Raw genomic sequence first — 21,704 nt, forward strand, 5'->3', positions numbered from 1 at the left:
CCTGTCCTGGATCTCACTCTGTAGACCAGGATGGCCTTGAATTCATAGAGATCCACCTGGCTCTGTCTCCCCAGTGCTGGGATTAAAGGCATGTGCCGCCACCACCCAGCCAAAATCAGCATCTTATAAAGAAAAGATGTTTATTCAGAGGTTCAAAGCTTGACTTGGGCGTTCACTCCATTCTGATGAGGACCATCTTGGCTACATCACATGATGGCAGGTGTGTGTGAGTGTGCGTGTGTGTGTGTGTGTGTGTGTGTGTGTGTGTGTGTGTGTGTGTGGTCTCTCCCTCTTCTCATGGAGCCATCGGGTTTCAATTAACTGAGCTCCATCTCAATGACCTTACCTTAATTACTTTCTAAAAATGGCGGGCAGAATAGGTTTCTATTCTCTTAATACCTTAAAATGGGACTTAAATTTCAACAAATCAATCCTTAGGAGACACTCAAATTGTTTATAATACATAGCAGTGATATTGTGGCATCATATGTGTCTTCTCTGTCTCTCTGTCTCTCTGTCTGTGTGTGTGTGTGTGTGTGTGTGTGTGTGTGTGTGTGTGTGTATGCATGCGCGTGCGCACATGTAGAAATTCACAGAAGCACTAGAAACAGAAATTTGTCTTTGACATCATACTGTCTGCTACTTCTTTGATGTTCTCTCGTTTTATTTAAGTCACCTATTCCTGGTCAATCCATACCTGTCTCTTTCCCCTAGACTACAGAAGATGCCCACTGTGTGCCCCATGGAGCAGAAATCTCTCTGCTGGCTTCACTACTTACCAGTTCTATTTTGGATGGCAATGGATATGAATGGGTTAATGTGATTCAAAAAGGCCCAGTATTGCTTTAGCAAACCGCTGTGTTTCCTAGGCAACACAATGCCTGCATTTCTCCTGTTTGTTCTTGTTCATAAAAGTCCCTATGGAGGGAATGGTGAAAATATTAACATTGGCCACCACTCAAGCTCTTGCTCTTCCCTTCCCCCTCCTGCTGCACTTGACCTTTGTCTCCTGCTGCATGGAAAATGTTGAGGCAGTGAAGTGTGAATTCTGTAAACCTTAGGGGTCTCTCCTTCATTAGAGGATGATCTATAATCCTTTGTCTCATCTTTTGATTTCATTCTCTCCTGTCACATTTTACACCACAGGGCTGAGCATTACCTCCCCCCTTTTCCTGTGTATTCAATCTCTAAGCTTCTAGAAGCCATACTTCTGTCGTCTAAATCTATTCCAGCTTTCAGAAAAACAAAAATCAAACCACAAAATCTATCTTCCCTCTCAGCTCCACCCACTGCACCTCCTTTAGTTAAGTGTTTAGCTCATCTACGATCCTATAACAGAAAACCACAGATAGGGTAATGTATAAATGACTGCACTTCTGGAGGCTGAGAAATCCAAGACAGAAAATGTCTGAGTCATCCCATTGCAGAAGAGAATCATGGAGAATCCTTTGGTAACATTAGTCCATTTGGTAGAGTGGCCCTGATGTGGCTTAATTACTTCTCACTAAAGCCCACCTTCCATGACTGTTACATTAGGGATTGTTTGGGGCACACATTGGAACCGAAGGATCGTGAAATAGTATCTCCTGGACATGGCAGGGCAGTTACACTCATGACCTCACAGCAGCTGTGGTTCCCTCCAGTATCAAGCCAGTCAATACTCCAGCATAGACAGGGGAGGTTGTCACAGGACTCCACCCTACACTAAGGAGCTTCTTAGCAAGTACTGAATGGCTTCTGAGGGAAGGCAAGTCAATGTTTTTCCCAGTGGCATGGCCAAAAGCAGATGGCCTGTGTTCCGCTGGAAAACCTTACAGCCACTCACATACGTGTGGTGCTAACTGGACTCAGTGGCTATTTTTAAAAGAAGTAGAAGACATGATGTTGTAAGGAAGATATAAGGGAATCTGGAAGGAATTGGAGAGAGTGAATATGATCTAAATACATCATATGTCTGTATGAAATTACCAAAGAATGTGTAATGATAGTAAGATTATTATTTCTTTAAAAAAAATTATAGTATCAGACTTCCCCACTGTAGGTTTTAAATGCAGATCTCAACTCTTACATTCCACTCACTCCCAAGACCCCTGAGCACCAAGCTTTTGTCCTTCCCATGTCACGTGAAAATTTGACACTGACACAAGTAACCTGGCCTTCTTAACTACCTAGACCAGCGTTTCCAGGGTCATCTTGCTTGCTTTGTTTGTACTACACCGTCAGCCTCTCCCTATCAAACCGCACATCCTGGAGATGGCTCAGTGGTTTAAGAGCACTTACAGCTCTTGCAGAAGCTCCGGGTTTGAGTTCCAGCACCATGCGCTGACTTACCCCTAAGGATCTGACACCATCTTCTAGCCTCCATAGGGTACACAGACAAACATGTAGGCTAAACACCCATACACATAAAATAAAAACAAAAATAAATAAATCCTTAAAACAAGATGCTGTCTTGGCCCTTTTGTTCTGTTTACAACCCACTAGCAACCTAGAAATGCCTGTTAATGTGGTTGAATAATGCAATTGTGATACAGTGTATGCTGGAATTCACAAAGAAATAAACCTGTCTTTTTGAGACACTAACCTTGTTTTCTTTCATTTTCCATTACTAACAGTCCTGAGTACAAAACAAAACAACAAAACAGAAACGAGACACACGAGTATCTACTAATTATACTACTAACCAAACAAAGGAAATGCAGTAAAAAAAAAAAACAATAGGGATAAGTGAGATTCTGTAGGTGTACCTGGGAAAGGACGCAGCTGCCAATCAACTCCAGCCACCTGTTGCCATGCATTAATATAACAGCAGATCCTCCATCCCCCACCGTCACTTTATTCTGTTGAAACAGGGTTTTGCTGCATTGTTGCCCAGGCTAGCCATAAATAATCCTTCTGCCTCAGCTTCCCAAATGCTGAAATTATAGGTGTGGCCCAGCTCCATTTTTAAGACATGTTAGAAACACAGGTTTTTTGAAAAGATCTGGTGTTTACATGTTTATATAAAGATATGCCACCCCAAAATATGCAAGACTGATGTATTATTTAAAGAGGAAATTACTTGAGAACTGGAAGTTCAGAAAAGGTCATTTGACCACTTGCTTTCCTTCATGCTGCAAGCCATAAATATTCTTTGAGGATACTGTGCATGGTGGTACAGACTTGTGATCCCAGCACTCAGAAGGCAGAGGCAGGAGGATGGTGGCAAGTTCAAAGCCAATTTGGTCTGCATACAGAGTTCAAGGCCACCCAAAGCTAGAATGAAACCTTGTCTGTGAAAAACAAAAGCAGGGGCCTAGAGAGACTGCTTAACAGTTAAGAGCACTAGGGTTCTTCCAGTGGTCCCAGGTTCAAGTTCTAGTGCCCACACTATGACTAACAACAGCTTGTAACTCCACTTCCAGGGGATCTGACACTGTCTTCTGTTGCAGACAGCACACATGCAAGTCATGCATGGACATGGATGCAGCCAAAACACCCATACCCATGAACTAAAATAATGTTTAAAAGAAAAAAAGGCCAAAAACAAATCTTTGCAGAATGATGTCCTTCCCGTCTAAAGGCCAGAATAGAGCCTTGATCACCCAAGACTGGTCGCTGGGCTGCAGTAACACAGAATGAATTTTTTTAAAGTAACCCTTATCTTTCACGCCCCATGTATCTGCAGTAACAACCCTAGAATTTATTATCTTAGCCCAGAGATCCATTTGCCCTGCCATTCTGTCACCCGTTTATTCCACTATTCTTTTTGGTGTGAAAATACAGTCTTTTGGTACTCACACTCATGATGGTCCTCATGTACAATTCTCTGAGCTGGAACTGACCTGATGACCCCTCCCTGAAGACTAGCTTTCGTGGTACCAAAAAGCTTCATGCCAGTTTTCAAAGGAGGGAGGCAACCAACAGTCCTACCCAAGTACAATGTCTAGCATGCGGTGATAACCAAGGGTGCAGTTGTGACATGCATACCTTGACACATGTACCTTAACAGTAACCAATCGGACTTGAGATGCACTCAACAAGAGGGATACTATATCTGATACTGAAACCCCTGCTAACTACTCAGGGCTAGTGAAATCATGGTTACTGGAGGAGAATCTACAACTAATTTACTGAACAGCATAATCCCTAACTACAATCTAAGCATTTATCCTATTTCCCACAGATAAGTACAGTCTTCTCCCCTCATCAAGGCCACTTCTCTTCACCACAGACAGAGGCCATTACAGAAAATCACAACCAATCAAAATGCAGAGTTGTGAAGCCCAGTCCCAATGGATGCATCTACAAAACACTCCTACAGGGGACATTACAGAAGACAAGGCAGAAAAATTGTAAGAATCAGAGGACTAGGTCATTTGCTGTGAGATTGTGTCTCCTAGTAACATCAGAAGCTACACACATAAAGCCTCTCTAACATGACCACCTAAACATGAACTAAACAAAGATGACACCAGGGGACATGCCGAACTGTATGGGAAAAACCCACAAGGTCTCAACCCTACACTAAGAACTATAGGCAACAGAGTAAAGCTGGGAACAGAAGTGGTCCTCCCCAGGGAAAACCACACCAATTAGTTGTCCAGTGCTAAATTGTCAGCCCTGAAAACACACATACAAGTAACATTATGTGGAATGAGCAGGTTCTATATAGGAATATATAACAATTAGTGAATAAACAGCCCATGAATTTGAAGTAGAGGGTAGATATATGGGGTGTTTTGGTGGTAGGAAAGGGAAGAAATGATGTAATTAAATTATAATCTTAAAAATAAACAAAAAAATCATTGCTGGACAGGAGAGATGGCTTGGAGATTAAGAGTGCTTACTGCTCTTCCAGAGAACCCGAGTTCAACTCCCAGCACCCCACTGGGCAAATCACAACCACCTGCACCTGAGAATTAACACTCTCTTCAAGTCCCTGTGATCACTTTCACACATATAGTAGCCCCCCATACACACAGATAATAAATAAAATAAGTCTAAAAATTTAAAAAAGCTTTGTACTTTTTCCTTTTTAATCAGCTCTTATATTAATTAGTTTTCCTAGATACAGCTAAAAAGCTCATAAAAGAACTAAGGAAGAAGATAGAGTATCTTTCTGTCCCCTACTTTTAAATTGAATCTTTTTTTTAATTCAAAGGACTTGAAAGTCAAATAAACACGTGTTGATTCAGCCCAAGCCACCAAAGCCAACAGTTTTCACCCTTGACTTAGCACAGAGTGCAATGAGCCTTTGAAAGACCTCTGCCCTATGTTCTCTTTGTTCTTCCAGTTCAACACCATTGATCTCAGCTACCACCTACACAGGCTCCTATCATCTGTCTTTGTTTCTCCAAACCAGACATGTGCCTGAGACATTCAAAATATCTGCCTGGGAATGCTGTTAGATATCTTCACCCGGGTGTTCCTGCTGTCTGTGCTTGTAAAGCATGAGTTTATATGGGATTCATCTCCACACCTGGTTAAAATGCTTATTCTGGCTCAGTGTGTTAGATATACTACACCAAGGTCTTACACCTCTAGTGAGCTCCCACATAAAGCCAATGCCATTGGTGGGCAAGGAACCACGCTTTGAGATACAGTTCCATTTGATTATAATGTCTTTTCTGCAACTTTGCCCTCCCCCTCTGGTACTTTCTAAGTCCTGTCCACCCAGCTCTGTAACATGTGCCTTAGCTATCTTGGAATATAAACCCTCACTCTTACAACCACAATGTGAGCCGGAGTTTCCTCCTGTGGGAAGGCTCCTCATTAATATCATCGTCCAGTATCCACCTCTCTGACTGCAGCCTTAACTCCTGCCAGCATGATAGTTCCAAAAAAGGAAAACAATCTCACAGAGAAAGTTAAATTCCACTGGTACCTCTCACTAACTATGTGATTTGGGGCAAGAAAGTCCTCCATATATGATTTTCTCACCTATAAAAAAATATGGTAATGTAATTTATCTTGTGAGAGGGAGTTAGCGACATGGAGTGTTTATAGCATTCAATAGCTACACATTCTCTGGGATGTTGGGTCATTGCTAGCTACAGTGTGGTTGGAGTGTTGAATGTAAAGAAGAAGTAGAAGAGAGAAGTGAACAGGCCCTATCAGGAAAGCCTGGCTTTCCTAGGAAACTGATGGAAAGTAGCACATAGAAAGCTTATTGATAAGTGCCCTTGGTGTCTATATCTGATGGGGAAGGAAGGAAGAAAACACTAGACAGAGGAAGAAGCTAGCCTGGTGTGTATTCTCAGCTGAGCTTCCACTCATCATCTCTCAGCGAGTGGGGTGAGAGAAGGAGGCTTCATACCCCTGTGTTCACCATTCATTACCTGCAGGCTGCACTGAAAAGGAGGCGTCACTTGGGTGGGAAGGTCTCTTCAACCCAGTGCAATCTCAGAGGACCTGTTTCCAAACTCTCAGCTGCCAGCACTTGGAGCGGTTGAGCAACCAGAGACTGAATGCTTAGATCCTGACTGGAGGTTGAAGGTGAAATCCAAATAGTGCACCAGTTAGGTAAACCTTGTTTCAGACTTTGGACTTACTTTCACTGTCAACAGAATAATTCCACGGTTTATCCAGAATGGGACAAGCTATGTTATATCCCTATGCCTTCGCTCAAATAACTTTTTCTACTTGATTTCTTTGGAAATGATTTAGAATCATATGGGAGTGTTTGTGAAGTTGTTAGGATGGAGATACAACAGCTTAATGGTGAGCAGTTAACATTTAGATCCAGGCTGACTATCTTGAGTTCTGACTTACTAGCTGAGTGACATTAGGAAAGCTCCCCCCTTTCTCTCTACCCAAGTTTCCTCAGTTGTGAAATGGGGATAATATAACCAATATCTGTATGGTGTTTCATGAATAGTACAGGGGGTTAATCCACAATGCATTTAGAACATTACATGGCACATGATCCATGCTCAGACAATGTTAGTTATTATTAAAGATGCACAATTCCCAGACTGTCATAGTTTGCTTTTCTATTGCTGTGATAAAACACTTCAAAAATCAACTTGAGGAGGAAAGGGAAGTTGGGACAAAAACTCAAAGCATTAGCCTGGCAGCAGGAACTGAAGCAGAGGCTATGGAGGAACACTGCTTTCTTGCTTGCTCTACATGGATTGCTAAACCTGCTTTCTTACACAACCCAGGACCACCTGCCCAGGGCCAGCATCACCCGCATTAGGCTGCACCCTCCCACATCAAATACCAGTCAAGAAACTGTACCATAAACTTGCCTACAGGCCAATTTGATAGAGATATTTTCTCAGTTGAGGTTCTCTCTTCTCAGGTGACTGTTAAAATAAGTAAGTAAGTAAGTAAATAAAACCCTAACCAGCACATAGATTTTATATAATACCCATTGTACCCAAACTTTGGAGGGAATAGAGATTTTAAGAAGTCTCCTTTTCTGCAGATTCTGTTGATCCTTACTAAAGATTGAAACACCAGTTCCCTAGAGACTCCATCTTTATCTACCTGATAAAAATTAAGTCTACCCAAATGTGTTTTTCTATATAAAATCTCTGTAGGTCACCTTTGCCCAACTGCGTGTCCACCTCCCCCTTACTATGTCTATGACATGCCTCTGCCATGAATTCTTTCTTTGAAAGGTAAGAGCTTTGCATCGCTAGCCAGGACACAGAGCCTCACAAGGAGCTGGAGCTCAACAGAGACTAGCCACATGGAAAGAGTTGGGCACATCCTTTTGGGTCTCCATCATGGAGGCAACCATCACTGCTCCTGCCTAGAGACTTAATACCTAGTTGGAAGCTGCACCATTTTGTTTTCTGTTCTTTACATTGTAAACTTTTCTTTTGCTTTTTTTACAATAATGAAAATAATTTATGCCCACTCATAAAGAATAAAGCAAAAATTACCATAATCTCATGCTCAAAGACACTATTATTAGCTTTTAAGTGTATCTCTCTCAGCTTTGTCCCCTTCTGTATGTGTGTATGACATAATGCAATGTCACAGTCAGATAAATTCAATTCCACAAATATTTACTGAGTACCTACTATATTTCTGGTATTGTCCTAGTTTTTAAATTTTAATAATTTTATGTGTATGAGTATATTGCCTTGCATGTATGTCTATGCACCACTTGTATGCCTGGTGCTGGAAGAGGCCAGATGAGGGCATTGGATACCCTGGTTGTAAGCCACCATGTGGGCTCTGGAAATCCGACCTGGATTGTCTGGAAGAACAACCAGTGATCTTAACCACTGAGCCATCTCTTCAGTCCCCAGGTACTGTTCTAAATACTGGAGAGACAGAAGTAAAGAAAATAGACACAATACCTGTTCTTGAATAATTCATATTTAAATCAAAGAAATTAACAAAAATGAGAAATGATACTTATATTATTAGTAAGCAGTAAACGTGATGAGGTAAAGTAAAATGGAAGCCAGGGGTAATGGAGGACATTTCTAATTCCAGCTCTCTAGAGACTGAGGCAGAAGGATAAAGAGTACAAGATCGGTCCGGGTTACATAACGAGTTCCAGGCCAGCCTTGGCTACATAGTAAGACTCTGTTCTAAAATGAATAAATGAACGAATGGGGAAAAGAGATGAGTGGAAGGGAATATTTCCTGAGTGGAAAGTGAGGGTGTGGCCTGTGATGGAATCTGGAGAAGAGTATTCCAGGCAATAGGAATCATAAATAGGATCTCTGACTTAAAACTATGCCGAGTTGTTTAATGGCTACTGGGGAGGCCACTGTAGCTGGTGCACATGCATCAGGGAAGGGAGTGGGAAGTGAGGGCCTAAAGCTCTGCAGGTAAGAGTAGGGAGGATTGAGCAGATTCTCCTAAGTCTTGCAGGATATTGCTAGGACTTTTTTTTCCTATGAGATGAATAAACATTTGGGGATGTTTAGGTGGTTTCCATGTTTTCCATGTCATATGTCATGCTTTGTAATTTTCCTACATCAATCTGTGTCCAGATTTTGGAATATGTCCCTAGGAAAAATCCCTAGAAGTTACTGTCTTTGTAAAATGTTAAGAATGATTTGAAGCATTTGTTGCATATTGCCAAGGGGCTTTCTAGAAAACCTATACCCAGTTACAACTTGAGTGAGTTCAATAAACATTTGAGCGCCTACTACATAGTCTAGGGACTTGAAGTAGGTTAGGGAACAAAACCAATCTTGCATTCTAGCAATGTCCTTCTTGGCAGCATGTGTCAGAATACTTGTCATGCTATATGCCTGCCAACTCCAAGTATTTCCATTTTTAAAAACTCCAAGGGGAGAGAAAAGAATGTACCAATAATTTGAATGGTGAAAACGATACACTGCTCCTTTGGATTTGATTTGTACTGTGGTTGAATTGTTTCCTATACATTTTCTAACTAATCAGCCAATTGTCCTAGCTTTCTTGAAAAATCCTTTAGAACCATTGAAGATGACTTAAAGGAGGCAGTTTGAAATGACTAAAAGACTTAACATGTATTTTGGGTCAAGTACATAGTGTCTAGGGATTGCTTTCCAGCCACAAGTTCATACAATGAAATTCTGATGTTATGAGGATTGTTTTAAAGCAACAAGCTTCCTTGGTTATGTCTAGGTAACTTGAGAACTGCCACCCTAGATGATGCCTGTCCATCTATCACCGATTTGAACAAAAACCAGAAAGGTTAGGCACTTTTGAACAATCTCAGTGTCCCCATGTTACTAGTTGCCCACTTCATTTAACATTAAATCAAAGCATGCATATTTTTTAAACTGTATCACTTGAGGTTTTAGAGTGTAGATTTTCTATCCTCCACATAAAGCAAAACTTTCTTTCCTGGGTTTGGAAAGATGGCTCCAAGGTTAAGAGCACTTGCTGTTCTTCCAGATGACCCCAGTTTAGTTCCCAACATGCACATCCATCTGTAGCGCCAATTCCAATGTTATCTACTAGTCTCTGTGGGTACCAGGCATGCAAATGGTGTACATCCATAAATGTGGGCAAAACACTCATACACATAAAATAAAATAAATATTTTCTTTTAAATTTAAAAACTTCCTTGCTTTAATCCGTTCCCTTTCCAGAAGGACGTTGATCTGAATATCGAATCTCTGGCCCTCCATACAATTTCTACACCTTTGATAGTAGTTACCTTGGAGAAAGGAGAATGAAGACTGACAAGGGGGGATTTAATTTTCTTCTATGGTTTTCCACAGTTTGAACTTGAGCAGTCTTGTTATACAGCCCAGGCTAGTCTTGAACTCAGATCCTCCAGTTTCTACCTAAAGACTGCTGGGATTAAAGGTATGTGCCACCAAGATTGATCCATAATTTCTAACCTTAAACAAATATAAATCCAAAAAGTTCTAGCAGGAGTTGTCTGGGGCACCTAATGGCTTCCTTTTTTATTTTAAAAATGGTATTTGTATTAGAAAAGAGTAAATCAGTATTTTGTTATTTGAAATTGCTTCCAATATGGTAAAATAAAATTTATGCGTGCCTGAGTTTCATTTTTGTTATTGTTTTCACTCTTTTCATTAGGTACTTCTTAAGTTTGTCATAGTGAACATGTATAAGCATTCTTTCTTTTTTATTTATTTTTATTTATTTATTTATTTATTTATTTATTTATTTATTTATTTATTTTGGTTTTTCGAGACAGGGTTTCTCTGTGTAGCTTTGCGCCTTTCCTGGAACTCACTTGGTAGCCCAGGCTGGCCTGGAACTCACAGAGATCCACCTGGCTCTGCCTCCCGAGTGCTGGGATCAAAGGCGTGCGCCACCACCGCCCGGCTCTTTCTCTTTTAAAATAAACCATTTTCCCCAATGCTTAACATGACATGTGCAGCTGGTTGTCATGGTGCAGCACTCCAGAGGCAGAGGCAGGCGGATCTCTGAGTTCGAGGCCAGCCTGGTCTGCAGAGCAAATTCCATGACAGCCAGGGCTCCACAGAAAAACCCTGTCTTGAACACCAAAGAAAGAAAGAAGGGTAGGGGAGAAAGGTGACATGTGCAGCTTGTGAAAAGTTAAGAATAACATTGTGTTTGTTTTCAGGCTTCCCTTTACACATTTTTAAGGATATCATCAAATTCACACGGTATATAGTTTTGCAACCTATTTTCTCTCCTAAGATTGAAATGTAAATATTTTCCCATGATGTGATGATGTTTGAATGGTCCAACTATGAATTTATCACAATACAAAGTGAATTAATTGGCCACTTTATTTGAAGTTAGACATTTGGGTTGTTTCCAGAGTTTCAATATTAAAAATGAATGTGTGATGAACATCTTCCTAATGAAATCTTTGTCATCATTCTAAGCAGGATGAATTCCTAGAAATGGAATTACTAGGACAAAAATTGTATTTCTAGAAGTGGGTTTCACGAACAGGAAACACGGATAACAAAAGTTGATGCTAACGTCTACTCCGTCACTAATGTATGGTATGGGAGTACCCCTACTTTCTTACCAGCATGTTGTCCTTTTCTGCTCTTTACACCCTTCATATAAAAAAGTGGTAGGTAACAATGTTGTCTCCAAGTTTTCTTTTAATTACTAGCAAAACTGAACATTTTTCATATGCTTCTTCACCATTGACATTCCTTCATTTTGACTAGAGGATTTGACTAAGCATTTTCTTTTCTTTTTTTTTGCCATATGTATGTATGTGTGATATGTGTACAAGTATACATGTATTATGTGGGTGGTGCATTTGTATGGATGCCAGAGGTTGAAATGTAGTTTCTGCCTCAATTACTCCCTACCTTAAATATTGAGACAAAGGATAGGCTAGCTAACCTGTCTCCTACTCCTCAGCTCTGGGATTAAAGACCAGCTGCCCAACCTTCCATCCTGGCTCTTATACGGGTGCTGGGGATTGGAAATCTGGTCCTCACACTTGTATGCCCAGTGTTTTGCCTTCTAAGCCACTTCCTCAGCCCCTTAAAGATTTTATCAATTAAAATGAGCACTTAAAGATAGAAATTTTGCCATATTAGTTTCAAATAAAAAGTATTTTTCCCACGTTTGTTATTTTTTTAATGTCTTAGCTGCTCATGGTTCTTTTTAAAAGGGTAATTGGACTCTAACCATAGCTGAGTGCTCCCAGTTTGAGCTTGTTTCATGATGATTAAGTTGAGGCCTTTTGACAAAAGATCTGGAGGGGCCGGTTCAGCTAATCCTAAATTTAGCTCTGGGGAAAAAATGTGTGGGCTGGATATAAAGATTGTTTCCCTCATTACACTTTAAGAAGATGAGGGTGGGGTAAACAAGGGATTAAAGCAGTCTTTGCCAAAAATTTTTGAGAATTTAGACAATTCTCTGTACAAATCTCTTGCATGGTGGTGGTAGTGGTGGTGGTGGTGGTGGTGAACTATGTACAAGTCAACAGAACTCTATGGAAAAGTACTGCTCTGGTCTGTAGATGTGTGCATGGCTTGGTTTTAATTATTCTTCTCCTCCTCTTTCTTCTGTTACCCTTTCCAAGTAACAATAAAAAGGGCAGCCAGATTAATTCTCCGAAGAGTAGGGACAACCCTTGCTCCATAGAGGCCTGCTCCCATGCATCCTGTTAGCACATCAGAGGCCTAGGTATCCAGGAAGATAAAGGCTAGGGTCCTTCCTAACAACAGCATTTGTCAGGGGTTATACTCAGGGTTGCTATGACTGCCAAGGATAGCCTGGACAGACTTCAAATAGAAGCATGTTGCCAAGCAAAGAGACATTATTCTGGTATTTTTATAAGGAAAAAAAAAAGCTCAACAAGAGAATGCCATTTGCTGATGCCTTGTGACTAAGCGTAATCGATGGCTGCAAAAGGAAAAAAAAAAAAAAAAAAAAAAACGCAAAATCTGGCCCCAGATTTTGAAGAGTTGACAGGCCTCTGACATGAGTGGCTGTCCTTTGGGTGTGAGCCCCGTAGCTTTTAGGCAAGAATTGGAGAATGACCATCCCAAAATGGATATTCTTAACTGAAAACGGAGGTCTGTAAGGTGGGAAAGGAGTTGAAGGCATGATTTTTCAGACAGCTCCCTGGTCCTGAGGGTATGGCCAGGGGAGGGTGTATGAGGGCCTTTGAAATGGGAGAGAAGAAAGAAAAACGCGGCCCCATTTTAACAGACGTCATTTGCAGTGAGGAGCGGGCCTTAGAGGCCTTCAGAGGCAAGGCTCTCCCAGGGGGTCGGCAGGAAGCTACCCAGTGTACCCACGCAGGAGATTGCGCTGTGTGGCGGTGAGCTGAAGTAAGCTCCGAGGGAGCCATGAAATTGAGGCAGGGGCCCAGCAGGTACAACTGAGAGGTGGGCTAGGCTTTGTGACCTAGCCTTTGAGAGTGGGGGGAGCCAAGACCCCGAGGCTACGCAGAGGGCTTAAGCCGAGGCCGAGCCTACCAGCGCAGGGCGGGGTGCTTAGGTGGCTGCGAAGGGCGTGGTGTGGAGGCCCCGCCCCCTCACGGCCCCGCCTCCCCGCGAGGCTTTTCTTCCTCCGCCACCGAACGCCGCACGCCACTGTTCGCCGAGAGGGAGGAGAGAGCGGAGTGTTCCCGAGCTCTGCCTAGTTGGGCCCAACCTTTGCTCCAAAGATCATGGCTGCCGAGGATGTGGTGGCGACGGGCGCCGACCCTAGCGAGCTGGAGGGCAGCGGGCTGCTGCACGAGATCTTCACGTCGCCTCTCAACCTGCTGCTGCTCGGCCTCTGCATCTTCCTGCTCTACAAGATCGTACGCGGGGACCAGCCCGGAGCCAGTGGCGACAACGACGACGATGAGCCACCCCCTCTGCCCCGCCTCAAGCGGCGCGACTTCACCCCTGCCGAGCTGAGGCGTTTCGATGGCGTCCAGGACCCGCGCATTCTTATGGCCATCAATGGCAAGGTGTTCGACGTAACCAAAGGCCGCAAGTTCTACGGGCCGGGTACGGAGACAGGGCCAGGGGCCCCGGGAGACAAAAGAGGGTCCGCGGGCGTGGAGTGGGGCAGGGCAGAGGCAGAGGGAGGTGGGACGCCCCAGAGGGAGGACAGAGGGAAGGCGGGCGGCTCCCCGAGCGGACGAGGGCGAGAGGCGCTGGGGGGGGGGGGGGGTGCATACGGCGGGGGGGATGGGGTGCCGGGGAAGGTTGAGGCTTGGAAGCCGCGGGTGGGAGGGACAGGGAGGCTCGAAGGCCCGGGATGCTGGGGAAGTTTTCGAAGGTAGCAGGGCTTTGGCGGGTGTTGGGGTGGGGGGTGTCCTGGAAAAAGGGGGAGGCTTCGGACTTAAAAGGAAATGAAGGTGTCTCCAGAGAGGCCCAGACTCTTGAGAAGACGTGGAGGCCGATGACGCCGGAGGAGCCATGGTGGAATGTAAGGGTGTGTAGACAGAAAGTGGAGAAGGGGATTAGTGTCAGGTAGAAGCATTGTTCCTGGCAGAGAGAGAGAGAGAGAGAGAGAGAGAGAGAGAGAGAGAGAGAGAGAGAGAATATGTGTGTGTGTGTGTGTGCGCGTGTGTGTGTGTGTGTGTGTGTGTGTGTGTGTGTTGTACACTGTGCATGCGCGGTGAGTGCGTGTTTGGTGTGCACCGTTTGGTTGGGGGGGCGCTTGGAATGTGACGTGTGTTTGGTATGTGTATGTACGTGCTGTGTTGGGTGGACTGAGACTGGAAGATGAACAAGCGAACCAGCTTGATGGAGAGGAGACTACGGGTGCCTTAAGAGCAGAATGTGGGGGACCATAGTAACGTGGCAAGCTGATCAGAAACACCATATTTAGTGTATAGTGGGGTGGGGAGACTGAGAGGTAAAAATTTTTAAATAAAAATAAATGAAATCAGGAGTGGGAGGGAGAAGTGGGAGGGGTCCTGAGAAACAATAGGGTAAGGGCTGTGAAGCCCGATGGGTGGGGGGATTTCAGGAAAAGCCAACCAGAGGGAAACAAGGGATGGACGACTGCGGAAGTGTTGAAAAGAACCCCCAGAGATGAGGTTTTTCCAAACCGGATTGCCTGTCACAATCACCTGATGCTTGTGAAAAACACAGATTCCTGGCCTGACCAACCATAGCCACACTTACACGGGGATGGGGGGGTGGGGGGGGTGCAAAAATATCTACATTTTAATACTCTGCTGTAAGCGAAATTGGGAATCATCCAGATTTGGGAAGCCCTGCTTTCTAGAACATTTGGAGAGGAAGAAGAGGTTTTAGCTCCTCCAATATGGATTCCTCTAAGCACTAGGAACTCAGGGGGTGTGTTCGCATGCTCATTGGTCTGAGAAAGAGAAGAATAGCCAGGACTAATCCAAACCAGACATACCCACTCCTTTAAGTCTCCAGAGTCCAGCCAATCAAAATCACATGTGCAAAAGGTTCTTGGTGAACCCTCACCCTTCCTTTTTGCTTTCAGACATTTTAGAAAATCGATTTTCTGTAAGCATGTAACTGCAAAATGATATGAAAACTACATATTATTTGTCACTATAGCTGTACATTATCAATATACAATCATGTAAATAGCTGTATTATTGAGCTAAACCATAAAGCAGTCAGAACAAATGCGTGGGGTATCGACATGTGGTTGTGGTTTGCAAAGTCATCACGAGGAGCCTCGGTGCTTTCAGAGAGCTGGGAGTGAAGCAGCCTCCGTTCTAAACCAGGTAGGTTGTAGTTTGCAGAGTCATCGTGAGGCACATCGATGTCTGCACACGAATAACTACAACTAGAAGTCAACCAGCATTCTACATTCTAGAATGTCACTGACCAGCTGTGTGACCTGGTACAATGCATAGTTGTCTCGGGGCCTGTTTTCCCTTGCAAAAATAGGCAAGCACAGCCCAGTGTGAGGTTTCCGAGTCCCTGCTCTCCATTAATGACAGGGCTCAGGAACAGTGACAATATATATCATAGTGGGAATATTTTCTGTTACAGAGTACACCTAAAAATTATTCATTTGAGTGCCTGGTACTATGGGCACAGTACTGTTGTAGGTGCTAGCAAGTAACAATGAACGAAACACACACATCTCTGCTCAGTAAGCATCTAGTTAGTATGCTTTTGTGGTTAACAAAATATATTCTCCAAAAATATTAATATTTGCCTTAGATCTTGGTTTAGTATGCAGTAGCAGTCCAGGGACCATAATTTCTAAAATGGTGGAGTCCAAACCAAAATAATTTGTTTTCAAGCATTAGGTGCTGCTATTTCCATTAGCAGTATACATTTGTGAAAAGCATGTGAAGCTATTTCTTTTAACCTCTAGTGGCAGCATGTAATGATGACTAAAAACGGCCCATGTTTTAGAATCTTAATTGCATTTACAAGTTGACCATAAGGGCTTGAAGTATATCTCAGTAGTAGAGTGCTTGCCCAGAATATACAAAGCTCCAATTCTACAAAAAAAAAAAAAGTCATAAAATTTATCTAATATATAAGAAAAACAGTTGGGTTGCTTAAGGTGTCAGATGACCACACCATAATGAAACAAAATTAATTCTCCTAGTTGGTATAATAAAGTACACTGAATTCTTTCATTTGCTTGGGTAATATTTAAGTAAATCTAAACAATTAAGTGAATACAAAATGATCCACTGCTCTCAGACAAAAGCTTGGTATGATATTATACATAAGAGCATTTTCCAGGTTTTATAGGATTATTTGGAGGCACTGATGGCAGCCTTTTTTCAGTGAAAATTTTAGTTTTTTCACAACTCTTTGTGCTTCTCTTTATGTTTATACTTAAAAACAGTACCTAAACTCATTTCCTTTGTTTTTAGTTCTTATTTTTTGACAGTGAAGGTTATATAACATGTGGATAGACTTTTGAACCACTGATATTTGTAAAATTATTTCTCCTGCAGATGTCTCGGGGCTTGAATCTTACGACCAAAGATCATTTAAAACATATCAGAATACATTGATAAGGAAATGTTTTCTTTACACTTTAGTGGTTAAGAAACTCTGACTGGCTTGGCTCAAGCACCTAGAATAGAGCCAACCTGTAGATTCAAAGTCCTCAAGCCGAATTCTGACTCATCTACACATTTTTATTGAATTTTCCTTATTGAAGTGACGGTAAATCTTTCAGTGTCCATTATGTAATGATCAAAGTGTCAGTATACAGCTTAAGAGTGGAATTTGACATTTAAAAGGAGGCTTTCAGTGCTGAGAGCAAGGAAGCCATCTTCTGTATTTAAGCCACAGAGAAATGTCTTGTAAAGAATCTATCTTTGGTTTCATTTTGTTTTTAAAGAGGGGCCATATGGGGTCTTTGCCGGAAGAGATGCATCCAGGGGCCTTGCCACATTTTGCCTGGATAAAGAAGCACTGAAGGATGAGTATGATGACCTTTCTGACCTCACTCCTACCCAGCAGGAGACCCTGAGTGACTGGGAATCTCAGTTCACTTGTAAGCATTTCTTTATATTTTGTCTGGATCAAATTTCTACCCGTAATGCAGATTCATGATCAAACAATAGTTATTACTAAGCACCCTGAAACTTGAGTGCATTTTGATAGGCTCCTAAATCTTGGATTGATCAGGTTTGTGGCATAAGTAATGGTAGCAGTGCTGAGTCATTCGCTGCTGTGATGGCATACCAATTTTTAGCTTGTCCTCTGCAGAAACTTGGGCTTCTGATGGTGATGTGTAAGTTTTTGCGTAAAGGTATAGCGATTCCATATTGGGTGTGTAGGGGAAAGGACAGTGTCCCTCTTGCCTACAGGAAGAGAGATTTTCATAAGCCCTCTCTTGTAGCACTTACTGCTTAAAAGCAGCCCACAGCCCACAGTTGAAGAATGGGAGACTTGTATTCTTCCAAACAGCTTCTCATTGAACCTGATTTAGCCTAACTATAAATTAGGTCTCATCTATAAATGCTGCTTATAATCTGCCCGGCAGCAATGGTGCTTGCATTGTTTTTAAAGAAACACTTGTTTCAGGCTTATGCTGTGTGGGGGAGGGGGTAAAGTCTTTAGAAATAAGGTAGAAATAAAGGGTTAAATTCAAATTATGAGAATGCAGGGATTGGCTTCAGTTGAACCTCAGTCCCAAGGGTTAAATTATCATTTTAAGATCACTTAATTGCCACAGATTTGAACTATAATAATCCTTGCCAGATTTTATGAAATGTATGTGAAGACCATGACCACTTTGTTTGAGGGAGATATTTTGAGGTGGAGGGAAGATTTTTATTTACTGACCCCCACAATCAGTTAAATAGTACATACTCTTTTGGCTATATCCAACCATATTTTTTTTTTCAGAATAACCTGATCAGAGTTCTTGGTTAATAATTAGCCAGATGTGACACTACCTTTTGAGTTTGGATCTCGAGCAGACCAAGTATAGCTTTCAAGTCAGGATGCAAATCTTTGGACTTTGAAAACAACCCAGCTACCTAACATTGTCACTAACCTTTGCGTCCCAAGATGCCTTTGTAATCCTAGTCTTCTATATGAAACTAATGAGTTATAATTTATAATCTGCAAAGCTCTGTGTTCTAGAGCTTTCTAGCATCAGTGGAAAACAGGGGATATTTTTCTTTATGCCCACCACCCCTTTCACCTAGGACTAACCCAAGATCCTGTTGTGACACCTTGGCTGTACTCAGGCTTTATGGATTCCCCTTAAGCAGGTTTCCCAGGTGCCACTTGGCTTTTATTTACCCTGCACAGTCCCAAGCTGCCACCACCCCCTCTGTGCTCTCTTCAAATAGGGAAGTTTCAGTTGTTCCAATGATTATTTCACATAAAAGCAGCTTTAGTTACCTGTTTGGACAGGTTAGTTACTCCTCTCCTTCCTTCCCATTTCAGAAAGGAAATGTGCATTAACCCTGTATTCACTTGGTTATAATGGAGCTTGCTGATTCTGATTCCACACCTAACTCTCTTGTCTCAACATCTTCAGTCCCTTCCTAGTCCCTTGCCGTACCTTTAACTACCCATAGCTTGTTCCCATGCTGGGAAGTCTGTCTCCTGCTGTCCGTACCTTTACTGTCTAACACATTCTCCAAGTTGCCCCTAAGCACTGCTTCCACTTTCTGTCCCCCCTTCCTCCACAGCTGGACAGGACCGGATTCTTGTCCAGGGATCATTTCCCATCTGTGGGTCTCCTGTCATGGGGCCCTCCAGAGTGGCTCCCTTTTGCCAGTCCTCCTTTTAAAGGTTTACAGGCTGCCCAGTTGCCGTTTCATTAACGGGTGTTTCCAGTTTGGGTTTGGTTTTTGGTCTTTTTGAAGCTATCTCATATCCTTACCTTTAATTCCTAAGGACCTTACCCTACTTCGTGGTCTGGTTCATTCACATCCGGGTCTGCATACCAGACCCCTGGCCAGCCTTCTCAGCTGCTCTTCCTGAAACCTGCCCTTCCTATCTTGGTGATAACGTCGCTGCCGGAGTACTATTTTGCTTTGTCATTCTTTCCCTTATAAACTTTTGGAACCTTTGCCACTTATAAAAGTTCAGGTTTCTCAGGCTGGCTTTTCAGGTCTTTCATAATATTCCCCCACACTGATCAGCCAGACTTATCTCCTATTTCCAAATGCCAATTCAACTCCTGATGACTTGTTCTTACTGGCTTCCCAGATATGCCCAGGCTTGCCTGTGTACCTTTGGATGTGTTTTCTTTTTTCTGGAACTATCTCTCACTCAAAGTCCGTCCATACATTTTCCAAAGCATGTCTTTCTCCCATGAAGTGCTGCTCTACAGCCCCCTAATTCAGTGTGGTCTTACTATAAATACTCCTTACAGAGTGCTCAGTTCATTTTGATGCTACCAGACATTGCTTGCTGCTTTATATTTCTGTATTTGGGACAGAACTCTTCATTGCATTTTTGGCAAAGAGTATGACACAATTTTTTGTATCCTTCAAGAAACCTAACACGTTGCTGAGTATGTTGTTTGGACCTCTTGTAAATGCTTTAAAATGTAGTGGGGTTTTGTGTGTGTAAAGCATGAGAATGACCATTTTTGCTTTCTTCTCTAACCCTCCAGTCAAGTATCATCATGTGGGCAAACTGCTGAAGGAAGGGGAGGAACCTACTGTGTACTCAGATGATGAAGAACCAAAAGATGAGAATGCTCGGAAAAATGATTAAAGCATTCAGTGGGAGCATATCTATTTTTGTATTTTGCAAAATCATTTGTAACATTCCAGTCTGTCTTTAAAACATGGTGATTTCAATATTTAGAAACGTTTTGAACTTGCTGTAAATTTTTTTAATTAACATCACTAGTGACACTGATGAAATTGTCTTAGAATGCATGATATGTTTGTGTCACAAATCCAGAAAGTGAACTACAGTGCTGTCCTGCAAATGTTAATGCTGTTTTGCTTCTATCCGTAGTTAGAACAAGCTGAATTGCAATTTGATTTTCCTGAGAGAGAGCAAATACTTGGCTATTTCCACAAACTGGTCAAAATGGTAAATGTCCACAAACTGGTCAAAATGGTCAATGTACTAAGAATGAAGGATCAACTTCGAGTCATGCTGTTCTATGAAAACAAGCCCATTTTACTCAATTGACTTAACTGCATGATTTTTGTTTTATCTACCTCTAAGGCAAATCTGCAGTGTTCCAAAAACTATGGTATTGTTTCTAGAGAGAAGTCCAGTAACAAAATGAAAATTCCTTTTTGGGCTTAGTTGAGACAAACACATTTCCAGTGTTTCTGGACTGATTTAACTGTCCTTTTCTTCATGTGGACACTCTCAACACATACAGTAACTATCACACACGCACAGTAACTGACAGCTGTGACTAAAACAGCATCTGAACATTCAAAGTAGAGCTTTGCAAAAAAAAAAAAAAAAAAAAAGCCCGTAAATTACATGAAGATCGTGGGTCTGGCTTCCCAGTTCTGTTGCTTGTAGCAGGGCAATGGTTATGTGGTTATTTGACCAAATGGGAAATTTGAGAGGAACATACAGGGCAAGAACAGGTGTGTGCTTTTCAAAAAGCCTTCACCGTCATCTCTGAAGAATGAGAAAACACTACATGGCATTAGCTGAGTGATTTTTAAAGGAAAACACATTCCTAAGGTAACAGTTAAATCCTTATGTTGTTACAAAATTGTAGTCACTTCAAAAGTAGTAGTCAAGTGTCTAGGTCTCGGATAATACTCTTTGGTTAATACTAAACCTAGCTTAAGTAGATTCTACAGTTGTATAAATTTGTAAAAGTATTATATGAACCACTAGTGAGGTGTCAAACTCTCGTAATTGTAGTTAAATAGTCATTGTATTTTCTTGTGAGCCGTGTTTAATGGTTTTACCTCAAATCAGAAACAAAATGAAGTGCTTGGGTCAGTTAATAAAAAGATTTTGCCCAGTATAGTGTGGCTAGCTTATTTGAATATTTTTAAACCCAAGAGCTGGGGGGATAGGGGGTAGTGCTGTGCAGTGGCTGGCTTCTGGACATGCCGTGGCTATCGCACTCATGAATTCCCAGCAGCTGTGGTGACCTGCTCAGCGGCCAAAATTCAAGCACCAATTGAAGAGGAGCTCCTGATCCCACCCTATCTGAGGAGCTATTGGTAGTTGATGGCCGATAAGGTGGGCATAGCCAATTTTCTTTGAAGGTGTGACCACTACTAGATTACTCATGCTCCGGCACCTTATACCCACACATATACAGGCAGCACTAATTAGATGTAGTGGGCTATTTTTTTAAAGACTAGGGGACATGTTCGGGAGGGTCCAGGAGAGTTGAAGTTTAGATATGGTCATAACACACTGTTCTGTGTTTACATGTGTCAAATTCTCAAAAAGATAAATTGTAAGAAATTTAAT

The 21,704-nt window shown here is 42.2% G+C and overlaps 1 protein-coding gene across 1 annotated transcript; it reads left to right on the forward strand.

Annotated features, from left to right (window-relative positions):
- Nucleotides 1–13,386: 13,386 nt before the first annotated feature.
- Nucleotides 13,387–20,028, forward strand: Pgrmc1 (progesterone receptor membrane component 1). The gene is made up of 3 exons (XM_059250475.1): nucleotides 13,387–13,862; nucleotides 17,164–17,319; nucleotides 19,906–20,028. The coding sequence occupies exons 1-3, from the start codon at nucleotides 13,535–13,537 to the stop codon at nucleotides 20,007–20,009; spliced, it is 588 nt and encodes a 195-aa protein (XP_059106458.1). The 5' UTR covers nucleotides 13,387–13,534; the 3' UTR covers nucleotides 20,010–20,028.
- The last annotated feature ends 1,676 nt before the right edge of the window (nucleotides 20,029–21,704 follow it).

Source organism: Peromyscus eremicus, chromosome X (assembly GCF_949786415.1).
Source record: "Peromyscus eremicus chromosome X, PerEre_H2_v1, whole genome shotgun sequence".
Taxonomy (NCBI): Eukaryota; Metazoa; Chordata; class Mammalia; order Rodentia; family Cricetidae; genus Peromyscus; species Peromyscus eremicus.

Coding starts and splice junctions, on each gene's coding strand:
- Pgrmc1 (XM_059250475.1), top strand. CDS start 13,535: ATGGCTGCCGAGGATGTGGTGGCGACGGGCGCCGACCCTAGCGAGCTG. Junction 13,863..17,163: donor CCGCAAGTTCTACGGGCCGG/GTACGGAGACAG, acceptor TTGTTTTTAAAG/AGGGGCCATATGGGGTCTTT. Junction 17,320..19,905: donor CTGGGAATCTCAGTTCACTT/GTAAGCATTTCT, acceptor CTAACCCTCCAG/TCAAGTATCATCATGTGGGC.